The sequence below is a fragment of the Anabrus simplex genome, chromosome 10 (genome assembly GCF_040414725.1).
Source record: "Anabrus simplex isolate iqAnaSimp1 chromosome 10, ASM4041472v1, whole genome shotgun sequence".
NCBI lineage: Eukaryota > Metazoa > Arthropoda > Insecta > Orthoptera > Tettigoniidae > Anabrus > Anabrus simplex.
The window spans coordinates 5,885,365-5,899,488 of record NC_090274.1 but is presented as its reverse complement, the minus strand read 5'-3'; the positions used below and the strand labels follow the sequence as shown (position 1 = coordinate 5,899,488).

The window sequence follows — 14,124 nt, the reverse complement described above, 5'->3', positions numbered from 1 at the left end:
TGTTCCTATACTTCGATACCTACAAGACTTAATCTGGTATTTGTTTGTTTTTATAATAATAAAAATAATAATAACAGGAAAAAAGAGGAGAAAACGCAATTCATAACTAACATAAAAGAGAGCTAAAAGTAAACCAGGCGGCAATCAAATGGACAGATAAGTTTATGTATCTTAGCGAGTGGATAGAACCAAACATCTCTGAAAAAGAAGCTTTTGTGTCGAGCTTGGATAAAATAGAAATGGCTTATCAACTGACCAAAGACGTTTATAACAAAAAGCACATATTCTTGAACGCAAAACTCAGACATCACTGCACTGCCATAAGACCAGAGGCTTTGTATGCAGCAGAATGCCTTGCTATGTACAAGAAAGGTCTGATAGAAAATTTGGAAATTGAAGAAAGAAAGATCGTAAGGAAAATTCTTGACCCAATTAAAGACAAAGATGAACATAGTCATCGGCATAACCATGAGATTTATACTCACGTTCAGAAGCTTTCTGATGTCATGCGGAGAAGGAGAATTGCATTTTATGGTCACCTGCCAAGAATGAAACCCACACGATTATCGAACCAGACCGTTACCTATTTTAAAGATAAGACGACCCAGCCAAGGAGGTGGAAACGGACCAACAGGAGATGAGGATCACTTACGAAGATATACAAGAACGCTACCCACTCAGGAGGAAACTAAAAGAACTCCAGGGTTTTCAAGAAAGACCAAAGTTGAAGATGGGAAAGACGTGGACAGAAGAAAGAAAATAACAATATCGGCAACGAATGAATGAGCACTGGGCAAAGATCAAAGCCCAGAGAAGACAGCAGGCCAATACGAAGAAAGAAGAATAATAGCAAACGGTCACCCAAATGGGCATAAAGAGGTTAATGTTTTCTATCTGTCACATCTCTGAGCACACTAATCACACATATGCATTTCTCACTGGGCACATGATACATTACGTGTGCATATCTTATTGTGAAACACACATATGGTCCAGCTCCATGGCTAAATGGTTAGCGTGCTGATCTTATGTCCAAGGGGTCCCGGGTTCGATTCCCGGCCAGGTAGGGGATTTTAAGCTTTATTGTTAAATTCCGATGGCTCAGGGGCTGGGTGTATGTGCCATCGTCTTCTTTAGAATTCATCATAGAACTATCCTCACACACACACACACACACACACACACACCTGGCATCACCTCGAAAGACGTGCACCAGCTGCTTCGGAGGCCACACGCCATTATTATTACACAAATATGGTATAGTGTTAGGATGAGTCTTTGTTTCTGGGTCTACTTGGTCCAGTTTATCTCCAGAAGTAGTGTAAAAGTCTGGGCCCTTTTCTCTTCTCTTCAGAATTTCAGGGTAAATTCCTGTAGATGGCAGAAACATCTACTTTCTGAGGTCCTCAATACAGAACATTTCTTTAACTAGTTCGCAGACCATCCTTGTTGGTGACGTTTTACCCACTCTCAGTGCACATCGTAGCTGGTGTTGTTTTCTCTTGTATGCGATATCTAAGACTTATCGGTGTTTTATGTTCAGATAAGGTGACCTGACGTATTCTACCACAGTGTCACAATATGTATAGCCTACAGATGATCTGCCAAGTTTGCCGTAACTGAATAGCGTCAAACGTCTTTACACCAAAAAACACATTACATAAATCGATGGTATATAGCCACCTGGAGGTCTGGTTGTAGGTAAAACACTCTGCTCTGTAAGCAAGTCCTAACCTAACAGAACAACAGTGCCCCCGCATCTGTCTCTCCAGGATCCGAGGACACACTGGTTCTCCTGAAAATGAAAAGGCAGACATTCTTGCAAACTCCCCCAGCTACCCACAACCTCAAGACAAAACTTAGGTACACTCAACCAACAAAAACTGGCCGTCGCAGGTGACTACTTACTTTCAAAATCCTTCTGTTAGAAATGAATTAACATATTGTGCAGGTGGTAGGATTCAGAGTATCATGTCTTCGGCTGCCAGCTATCCACAGTTTACCAATATCCTCGTGTTTTGAGAATGTATAAAATTACATATTTTCTTTGCAAGTTAGGCCTAAGTCAGTAAAACAATCCCTGGACCTCAATTACATAAGAGAACTATTATTTCCTAATGTACCTTAGATCATGAATTCACTCTCACTCAGTTTCTTGCCAACCTTAGGAAGTTTCAGTTCAACTTTGAATACTTTAAAATTAATGTAAAACTTTATCAATGAGGGTGCAAAAGAGAGGTTAGGAACCCAACATGGTGCAGCTCACAGGACACTGTAACATGCTACCCAAGGCTACGAACTTAGGTGCAGCTAGTGACAAGACCATTGGTCTGGACTGGTTAGACCAATGGTCTGGGGGCAAACAAAGGAAGTCTGGGAGTGTAAACTCTCAGGTTAGAGATGCAAAGCGGCCCACAGGACTCTCGTATCCCCTGTGATAGCAAAGAACACTGGTCTGGATTGGTTAGACCACTGACTAACGACTTACAAACCTCATGGTTTTGTTATTTTCACAGAATATGACAGAACTCCAGCCACATACCATGCAAGCTCTATCTGACATAATAATAGCAAACTGCTTTGGCCAACAGGAGCATAGAAAATGGCCATGTTTTGCAAAATGACAAAGTCTTTCTCTTAATTTTTCTATTTAAGAATACTTCTAGGGGCAGGTTGGTAGGTGTAACTGGCATACATCAGAAGCTAACCATCTCAAACAGTCATGTTTACAGGAAACACACACACACACACACACACACCCACTCTTCAACAAAGCCCAACCTCTTTCGTCGAGTGAATGGTGAAAAATTCATTCACTAAGCCCTACCAATACACATGAACGAAGTCTAACTACTCCTGACTCACGACTATAAACTGACCAATGGCGAGATATTAATACGCACACGCATAAACAAAGTCAAACCTCTTCCGCTAAGTGAATGATGAGAAATTAATGCACACAAATCAGAACAAAGTGTATCCCATTATGCCTCCTATTCGGAATGGATACTACGAACAGACCAATGATGGTAAAGATACACCCGCTCTAAAAAGTCTAACACATAACGCAATAAACAGACCAATGGTGATAAATAAATACAAATACACTCCTACACAAAACCTAACCTCTTTTGCCAAGTGAGAGATGAGAATAACACGTTACATCTAACCTATAATACATTTTACACTCAAAGACCAATCGTGGTAAATATAGATACATACCTAAACGAAGTCCAAACTCTTAAGGATATATACTGAAGAAAAGCCTATAATTTAACATTTCTCATTGATCACTGTCGTAGTTCTGACTACGGTGTTGCCCAACATTCATCACGAGTTTTATCCAAGTTTCATCACACAATAACATTGCTAAAATTTGAAAAATGAACTAATACCAATAAATCAACAGCTGGAGCTTTAACAACCTTACAACGTAGTGTCAAAAAATTTAAATTTCATCAATGTATTCTGTTTGCTAAGTTAAAGATGTCAAACGCATATACTGCTAGCTCCTCTAAAACACAACAGTAACGTACCTATAAACAACGTTCATCTCTTATAATCAGATACATAACAAGCTTCTAGATACCTGTCAACACAAACAATAAATATGGGAATCAAAGAGGTCAAAACAAGTCAACACTGTAGGGTTACTCAAAGAAAATAAATTGAAACCTGTGAAGCAAATGGGAAACAAGTCAACAGTCTTCGCATCAGAAAAGATCTCAATTCACAACTAGGCTAAAAATAGATGAAAACATTTTCTACCTTTCTGCGTCATCTCCCGAATTAGACGGTGCAGCAGCGTGTGTTTCCTCCATGGCTGACATCCCATCTGGTAATGATTCCACCATCATGTTGTTGGAAGTATCTTGCTGAACTTCTTTCGGATTATTCACTGTTCCGACGACATTGCCCGTATTGGGATCCATCACATTACTCACACCCGCACCCACCTTCCCCACACTTCCCACCACCTTATTCACACTCATACCCATCGGAGCACCGGCAACATTAGTCGCAGTCACTTGCTGAGGAAGTACCGACACCATTGGGGCTGCAACCGAACTTGCAGTTACCATGGGAGCAAACGTTTGGTTAGGCGCACTAGTACTGGAACTTGAAAAACCTGCTGAAGCAGGAATGGTCGAACTTGAATCTACCGGGATTGTCTGCACCGTGTGTTGTGGCTGACCCTGTTGATTTGGTAATAGTGGAAGCTGACGATGTACCTGAGGCATGGCAGTGGCGGCTGGCTGCATGTTAGGAGCACTGGCAGGAATAATCTGAGGAGGTATTCCCTGTGGAATCTGCATGCTTTGCATATGCATCTGATGTTGCATCTGTTGCTGTGATTGTATTGGTTGCTGTTGTGAAGCTGTCATTTGCTGTTGCATAGATATTTGGGGCTGCTGCATTGGTTGTGATTGTATCTGTGGTTTAGGGGCCATCTGAGACTGCTGAGGGGGATGATGTTGTTGTTGCTGCTGTTGATGTTGCGGCAGTGATTGCTGAGACGTCATGTGAGGCATTTGCTGCTGAGGCGTCATGTGTTGTTGTTGTTGCTGCTGCTGTTGTGAAGCCTGCCCTGCCTGCTGTTGCTGCTGCGGGATCTGTTGCGGAGCCTGAGCCCCCATCTGTTGTTGAGGACCGGGAGCTCCCATTTGTGGTGGTACCTGAGATCCCATCGGCTGTTGTGGTGTTTGCAGTCCCATCGGCTGCTGTGGTATTTGCTGCGGAGCCATTGGTTGACCTAACTGTTGCTGCGATGTCATTGACTGCGGGACCATCTGTGGCTGAGGGGGTAATTTTTGTTGCATTTGTTGCTGTGCTAACATCTGTTGATATTGTTGGTGTTGCTGAGGTGTCAGTTGCTGCGGATTAATCATCTGTGCAGGAACAGGTATAGGAATTTGCTGCATTGGAAGTGGTTGGGATATTGAAACAGGAATTCCAGCTGCTGTATTGGATACACTACCACCCACAGGAATAGAATGAGCCGAAACTTGAATCGGTAATGATGTAATTGGTTGCTGCAGCTGGGGTTGTGATGTTCCCACTATTGTTGGAATACTATGCACCGACGTGGAAGATGGATTTGCTTGCGTCTGAGCAGTAATGGAAGTTTGCGGAATCAACTGCATACCAGAAACAGGAACACCCATTGAAGTCGCAGCATAGTACTGTTGAGGCTGCATGTGTGGCATTCCCTGAGCAGCGGCCATCATACTCTGTTGGTCATACTGTTGTGGAACATAACCCGGTGGTACATGCTGAGGTAACACTGGTTGCGAACCTACAGCTGGCATATTCTGCTGTTGCATTTTCTGCATGTTCACTGCGGCAGCCATTGCCTGCTGAATCTGCTGCGGAGGCATACTCTGATGATGTACCACCTGCTGTGGCGTTGGAATGGTTTGCTGCATTGGCACCTGCGACATACTTTGCGGGAGATGTTGCGGAATAACCTGAGCGGGTACCATTGGCTGTGTCTGACCTTGAGGAATTTGTTGCTGCTGATTCACAACTTGTTGCATGCTCTGCGCTACAGAATGTGGATTATTTTGATCGGGTAAAATACCTTGCTGCACCATCTGCTGCGGCTGAAGTGACTGATGTTGATTTATTGCCATGGATACCTGTTGAAGCGTCTGTCCAGGAGATATCGTTGAATATGGTGTTGGCATACTCTGTGCGGCAGCCATGTTTGGCAGAGGATGCTGATGCTGTTGCTCCATATTGTAGTGGTCGTCTCCATGCTGCATGCCCAAACCATCAGTAATAACAACACCACTATCTGCCCCCACATACTGAACAGATCCAGTATCAGTAGATTCTGTAGCACGAACAATGATAGGTTGTTGAGACTGATGATGCTGTTGCATAGTATGATCTAAATAATCCATACACATCCACCTGCCACGTTTAAATGGTTCCGTACTTTCAATTTTAACCACTTTAAAGCGTTCATTTCGCCCAGTATGAGAATGTACATCCCTCATTTCTGTTTCGTTTTGTTTTGCACCACTCACTATATTAATAACGTTACCAGACTCGGTAACACTCACATGAACATCACCACCACCACCAACACTATTAGCACTAGTGACAGGAGCACTGTTGTTACCTTCCCCTTCTGAAGCAACAATAGCGAGTCCGTATTGAGAACTTGTTGGAATTACAGGAGCAGTTCCCAAAGATGCAGCAGTAGCGTTAAAAAACACGTCTTCCTTTGAAAATGTGTCTTCTGAAAAACTAGGCGTTTCATTTTCAATGTCAGTAATTCTTGAAGTGTCTAACACATCCGAAAAGTCATCAGTATGACTTTCATCTAAATCATCAGCTGAATCATCACCACCATCATTAGTAATCCGTGGTCCTACAGTTACACTTGTAATCTGGAAAGCTGGTGTCTTCTTTCTCTGATTGGGAGTTGATGAAGCAAGCGACGTAGGATGGTTCACACTTTTCTCTGGTTCACCCAGACGCATCGTCTCACTCGTAGTACGGTTTATAGCGTTAGTTAACTTCGTTTTGTCACCTGGTTTCGGTGATTTCTGGCTCAAATTATCAGCCATGTTTGGCTGTCGAAAAAGGGCCTACCACCAAATAAAAGCGTATTTGAGGAGTTGAAATACTCCTCCAAATGTCACCTACCCGTATAGCTATCGTGACACACATAATCCATGACACTTCAAAATCAAGTAAGGAAATCACACACGCGATATTCACAGTAAATACCACGAGAAAAAAAAAGTTCTCGATAACATACAATTATTTACACTACCGTATACGGCTCAACCAAAGCAACATGGCGACTGCCTGTGCAAGCTGTGATAGTGATAGCTGTGAATCATGGGAGTGTAGAAGAACGAGGTCTGCAAGTCAAAGCATGCATGGAGTATCCCTCCCTTCCAAAGAGGTCGGTGAATGGAGCTGTATGGCATACCCGCAAAGTAAATAACACGCTAGTATTAATTTCTGCAGCTAAATGCGAATTACGTAAAGCAATAAGAACCAGTTTCCATCAAAACAACTAACAAACACGTACAAAACAAAAAAAGAACCTCTAGAATACATTTTAAAATACGATTGTGATACAGCTACTCAGATAGTAATAAATGTATAAAACACAGATACAAATATTATACATAGTAGAGAATTGTAGATTTACATATACCTGAATGGATTAAAACGTTTGCATCGGCCGGGAATCGAACCCGGGCCGCCCGCGTGGCAGGCGAGCATTCTACCACTGAACCACCGATGCTACACTATCATTCCCTATACAATACTGTTTTAGACAGAACTACATTTATTTTTATTATTATTACAATTTCCCCCATGCGGAAGCTGCCACATTAACGTAATTAGAAGAATTCATCCTTTTAGACATGTCAGCTGATTGCTAACTTATCGGTTACTAAATCATCATCTCTCATTTGCCATACTAGAAAATGACAAACGCAAGTGCGAAGTGCATAACCCCGGTATATTTCAAGTAACTTATCTCGAAGATTAATTAACTTTGTACTCAGTACATTATTTCATGTTTCGTGAACGAATTGGAATGACTATTGATTATTGTGATTGTTTAGAATAAACGTGAAACTTTTCATTCTGTGTGGTACCGGTATATTTTCTGTATATTCGGACACTGGAAATCGAGACCATCCTAAACACTTACTATTAAGTATTTTGTCGTACAGAATTTTCTGAAATACATTCCGTATTATACAAGTTGTCCCCCTCTGTGGTGTAGTGGTTAGCGTGATAAGCTGCCACCCCGGAAAGGCCCGGGTTCGATTCCCGGCTCTGCACGAAATTTGTAAAGTGGTACGAGGGCTGGAACGGTGTCCACTCAGCCTCGGGAGATCAACTGAGTAGAGCGGTGTTCGATTCCCTCGAAGAGGTTTTTCCGTGGTTTCCCACTTAAGGCCAAGGCCACTTCCTTCCCTCTTTCTTGTCTATCCGTCCCAATCTTCCCATCCCTCCACAAGGTCCCTGTTCAGCATTGCAGGTGTGACCACCTTGTCCTCCTCCCCAGTTGTATCCCCTGACCCCAGGTCTCACGCTCCAGGACACTGGTTTACACTAGGCAAGTGCTGTACTTTAACTAAGGCCACGGTCACTTCCTTCCCGCTCCTAACCCTTTCTTGGCGACCACGGGGCCCTTAGCTGAGTCCTGGCATTGCTTCCACTTACTTGTGCCTGGCTCCTCACGTTCATCTATCCTATCCGACCTCCCTTGGTCAACTCTTGTTCTTTTCCGACCCCGACGCTATTAGGTTTGCCCTTCGTGCCCCTTGCCTTTCTTTGGCCGATACCTTCATTTTTCGAAGTGTCGGGTCCCTTCCATATTTTCCCTCTGATTAGTGTTAAATAGAGGATGGTTGCCTAGTTGTACTTCCTCTTAAAACAATAATCACCAACACCACCATCCTAACCCTTTCCCATCCCATCGTCGCCATGAGGGTTTCAATTCCTATCGGAACATGCATCTGTTTTGAAGAAAAATAATAACAATAACAATAAAATTAGTATAAATTACCTGTAATGGCTAATCAACACCAACGTTAATAAACAAATGTTAATGAAAACATTGCTCAACATAGTTAATAAACTGTTGTTAGCAAACTTCTTCAACATTATATGTAGACCAGAAAAGCTGTTTGGGGTGTTACGATGGATAGGATCAGGAAGAATAGACGCAAAGTATGGCAAAGAAAAATATCGGAAAGGCGTTTAGAATTAAGTTTGGAGAGAACCCGTATGTCAGAACGTTTAATTTATGATGCAGCAGGCTTTCAAAATTTTGTTGTGAATGCCCCCAGATGACTTACAGTTCTTGTTGATAGTAATTGGGCCTGAAATTGCAATAAATGATACAGATTATCGGAAAACCAGCTCCACTAATGATAGGCTATTTTTTTATAGGCACCGGTATAACTTTAAGATTCCTGGTGACTTGGACATTTCACTTATATAGCCTATTTGACTAGAGTATCAAAACAAGCAATTTCAGTCATTGTTTCTGAGATGTTTGAAGCTTCATAAAACAATATCAAGGAATTGGTGAAGGTACGAAATAAAGAAAATCTTCATTTAACCTAGTTAGGAAAGTATTATTTTGAGGATATACAAGTGTTTATGGAAGGGTAGGTTATTCAGTGAAGAGCGAAGCTGGAAACGAAATGAAACTGCATTAGAACACAGTTAAAAGAAGATCATACAGAATTAAAAATATTAGAACTTACGCTTCCGATTTAATACCGTTAGTCAATTTTTTTTCTAGGGGCTTTACTTCGCGCCGACACAGATAGGTCTTATGGCGACGATGGGATAGGAAAGGCCTAGGAGTTGGAAGGAAGCGGCCGTGGCCTTAATTAAGGTACAGCCCCAGCATTTGCCTGGTGTGAAAATGGGAAACCACGGAAAACCATTTTCAGGGCTGCCGATAGTGGGATTCGAACCTACTATCTCCCGGATGCAAGCTCACAGCCGCGCGCCTCTACGCGCACGGCCAACTCGCCCGGTACTAGTCATTTTTTAGAAGAAATGCATTGTATTCCGCACAATGAAATTGAGTGCTCTAATTGCGTCCTTGCGCATGTGCTAACCGAAATGTTTACGAAAACATGGAAAGATAATGAAAAGTTTAATTCACAAAAGTTAAAGATATGCTAAAAATGTTAACGAACACGGTATTCCGTTTATTAACAGTCAAAAATGTACATGAACATCGTTGGTTAACAGTGTTTATTAAGAAAGTTAACGAAAACGAAAACATCTTGGTGTCGACGCACCTCGATGGATGAAGCTGTACCGTGCGTATAAATTGGCGGTCATATGAGGCGAAAGGAGGAGAATACGTTATCGAGGAAAATAATAGGCTCGACCATAGAAAGTAATAGGAGTAGAGAGAGACCAACACTACGATGATTAGAGTCAGTTTTTAATGATTTAAGGATGAAAGGTGAGGAACTAAACGAGAACCCGTGATCACCTAGCGTTTCGTCCGAAAGCAACACTGCTACAGTTCGTCCGCGACAGTTTTACGGATCAGTAAATACCGAACTTGTGGCAAGCCAGCGGAGCGGAAGGGACGGAATGAAGATAACTAGGAATGATGCTATATATAATGACATTGTGTAGAGTCAGGGCTGTTGTTGTTTCGGCAATCAGTCCATAAACCATAGAGTGGTATGGTGCAGCTCTCTACGCCACCCTATCCTGTGCTAACCACTTCATGTCTACGTAACTACTACATCCTACATCTGCTTGACCGTCCACACTTCCCTTAAAAACCAACTGAACAAGTGGCGGGTGTCAGTTTTCGCGAAATCGTTCTCCTCTAACCAATTCGGTTCAGTATCTCTTCATTCGTGATTCGATCTATCCACCTCATCTTCAGCACTCTTCTGTAACACCACATTTCAAGAGCTTCTATTCTCTTTCTTCCTCGGCTAGTTATCGTCCACGTTTCACTGAGAATAGTTTTCTGCGGTTTCGCATTTACACTTCCAGGCAAATGTCGGGAATTCCTGTTCACAGACCACAACCTCGTTACATCTCCATTAGCTGCTCGGAACTCACCTCATCCCCCCTGCCCCCTCAGATGCAATGTAAAACCTGTGAATAACTTAATTACAGCAGGTAACTGTCAAACTGGTTATTTGTTATTGTAAAGTAATGTTTTATTAGACTGCCTCCGCGGTTTAACGGCTAAGCTGAGCCACTTACAAGTTCGTACTGAACGTTAATTGTTTCATTTTTCAGTAATTTCAGAACTATACACTGTCACCGACACCGAAGTCCCGGTTACAATAATACAACACAGAAAAATATACAAAGTTAAATAAAAAACTTTTCAAATAAAGTTTGAAAAATATCAAACCGCACAGCTGATAAACTTATTAAGAGATCCTAAGTGAGCTCGTTCACAGTTGGGTTCACCGACTGCTATTACAACTTCTTATTGACATTATAGACTGTTGTCGAATAAATGTGTGACAAAAGTTAAATGTTCTGCAAAATTTGTGCGTAAAGATGCGTCCACACCAAGATGATTTCGTTAACTTTGTTAATAAACACTGTTATTAATAAAAAATGTTCATGAATATTTTTAGATGTTAATAAATAAAATAGCGTGTTCATAAACTGTTCGAGCATGTTGAAAAACAACTTTTGTGAATGAAACTTTTCAATAACTTTTCGTGTTTTCGTTAACATTTCAGTTCGCACATGCGCAGGGATGCAATTAGAGCACGCAAATTCGCAGCGCGGAATACGATGATTTCTTATTTCCTCTAAAAATTGACTATCAAATCGCAAGCAAAAGTTCTAATATATAGCACCTTTAATCCTGTATGATATTCTTTTTGCTGTGCTCTAATGTAGTCTCATTTCCAGCTTCGCTCCTCGCTGAATAACCTAACCTCCCATAATCGCTTGTATATCATCAAAATAGTATACTATCCTAACTAGGTAGGTTAAATGAAGATTTTTCTTTATTTCGTACCTTTACCAATTCCCTGATATTGGTGTATAACGCTTCAAACACCTCAGACACAACAAATGAAATTGCTCTTTTGATGCTGTAGAAAAATAGGTATATAAGTGAAATGTCTGAGTCACCAGTTGCTAGGAATCATAAAGTGGTGCCGGCTTTACGATAATCTGTATCATTACATGCGATTTCAGACGTATTTATTGTCAACAAGAACTGAAAGTCATGTGGGGGCATTCTCAAGAAAATTTTGAAAGCCTGCCGCATTAAAAGTTCTGACCTAAGTGTTCTCTCCACACTTAATTTCTCTCGCCTTTCCAATATTTTTCTTTGCCACACTTCGCGTCTGCGCTTTTCTTTATTTGTTCTCAGTAAAGTAATGAAAGCTGCAGGTCTAACTATTTTCTTCTTCCTGATCTTATCAATTGTAACTTCATAAACAGCTATTTTCGTGTGGACACAATGTTGAAGAAGTTTGTTAACAAAAGTTTATTAACATGCTGAGAAATATTTTCATTAACATTGTTTATTAACTTTGGTGTGGACTAACCATAATACGACCTCAGGTACACAACACATCAGTAAAGAATAATTTCCTAACTAAAATATGATACTTTTATCCATTTTCATTGCTGTAATTATTTTGTACATGTCTTTTCTGAAGAACGTGTCGCGCGGGAAGGGCTGTGTTACACTCGGTACGATCAATTGCTGCTACATGCAACCAAGTGGCAATTCCACCACGTAAAAATTGTAAAACTAAAAAACTAAAAAATAATTCGACTTATTTTTCAAAACCGCCCAGACCACATCCGTGCAGGGTGAGTTTGTGAGACCTCTGCGGGGCCCCAACGTTACGCCCCTGACTAAGGGGTAGATATACAAAGTTAGAAATCATTTCAATCTCATGAAAAAAATCTCAGTGGTCCGTAAGTTTCGCGTTCTGAGGAGTGATTGTAATTTTAGTGATCGTAACTCAGCCCCATTACTTTTCATATCAGTGAATGTGGCATTATCAGGGCCACGATTTTGAAGACCTAAAAATGTTTTAAAATAATCTATAAAATGACGGCTAAAATCAAGTAAAATAATCCGAAAACTTTTAAAAAATGATACATTTTAAATGAAATTTTACAATCCATTTACTAATAGATATAGGCTATATTTAAGTTGTAGACATTATAATAAGTAGCGCCCCGATGTTTATGAATGTCATTTTTTCTTTATATTCTTTCTATGGAAAATACAACTTAAGCATGATTTTATCTACTGTGACTAAAAGTATGCAATTTTCACGGGTCATATAAAGTCATAGATTGGCCCTTTTAATGTCTTTTGCATTTTTCCGGTAATTTTTCATATTTTGGTCACATTTCCTCCTGAAAATTTGTGTTTTTGTCACGTTCTTACCTTTTTATTTCAATTTCGCATACCTGCTTTCAGTCGTCTCAAAGACGGATTCTTCGCACATCCTAATTGTAGTCTGCAATTTCTTACAATTATCTTTCTTAGAAATATTATGTGAATTAGGACGATGAGCTGTATAGAAAGGGACAGTCTCAACTGAACTCTAACGTATTTCAAATATGCTCCAATAACATCGAGCGATCTTTTCCCGTTACAAGTCAATGTTGTGTGAAAATAGAAGATCGTTCCTATTCGAAAACTTTAAAATGTATGTAATTTGCTATTGGAATTCTTTCTGATCGCCCATCAAAATGTGACGTTTATTTCATTCTGTGCAGAGTCGAGACTTACCTCTGGAACGACTATTTAAATAAATTCAAAATATAATTGTACCGGGAGGTACACCTCAACCGCGCACATTTAAAAGAAGCGCCTTAAGGAACTCTATTAAACTAAACATGAAACAACTAATGCATGAAGTTGGGACATTGACCAGAAGATGTCACCATTGAATTATTGAGTAATGTGTTATTTTTAAGTTGCCTAAACTGACTGGATTTATTTGTTTTGTTTTGGTGAACGTCAAGAAGTTTGAACTTTTCTCCACAGATGTCATTACAAACAAACTGAGGTAATGCACTCTGGTGCAAGATAGAAGAATTAGTGATTTAGAGAAATTTTGTGTTTATAGGTTTTCACAACTAAACTTTCATTTATTTCTATATTTCAAGGTTTGCAACACTTCCTTCTCATTCCGCCAGCTTTTGAATCTGGCCAATCACAAATTTTCTGTAATTATTTTTCAACCAATAATAGGCTTCTTGTACCTTTTCAATTTGCCAATAAAAATGAGAGGGTGTGTCCGGATTTAGTCCAGAACCCTCTCGAATCATCCCCTCGGGTATTTAAGCTGCGGCTTTTCCAGGTACCTTGTCTTACTGATCGTCGTCTTACTGACTGTGTGTGTTAAGACAGGAGGCGGGGCGCCTCATTCTTTGCCAGGCAGTTCAACAGCAGAGGTAATGGCCACCAGTCTTATATTTCTGTAGCTACCTCCGCAGACTTACACGAGGGGAAGGTTCTAATTTCTAATTATGTAACCTCCTGTTTTCTAAAATGTAAACCTTCTTTCGGCTAATGTAAAAATTCATAAAGACTTAAATTATAAATCGGGGATAGGGAGTGCGTTACCCTCTCGAGTTCCCCTT

At 40.7% G+C, this 14,124-nt stretch overlaps 1 protein-coding gene and 1 non-coding gene across 2 annotated transcripts in view; both read right to left on the bottom strand.

Moving 5' to 3' along the window:
* LOC136882238 (protein bunched, class 2/F/G isoform) overlaps nucleotides 1-6,788 on the bottom strand; it is a 460,797-nt gene extending 454,009 nt beyond the window's left edge. Inside the window, exon 1 of the mRNA XM_067154792.2 lies at nucleotides 3,769-6,788. Within this exon, the coding sequence (XP_067010893.2) occupies nucleotides 3,769-6,578 (2,810 nt within the window). The 5' untranslated portion in view covers nucleotides 6,579-6,788. The remainder of the gene's footprint in view (nucleotides 1-3,768) is intronic.
* A 411-nt stretch (nucleotides 6,789-7,199) lies between these two features.
* Nucleotides 7,200-7,270, bottom strand: TRNAG-GCC (transfer RNA glycine (anticodon GCC)). The gene has a single exon. It is a non-coding gene; the product is annotated as a tRNA-Gly (tRNA).
* Nucleotides 7,271-14,124: the final 6,854 nt, after the last annotated feature.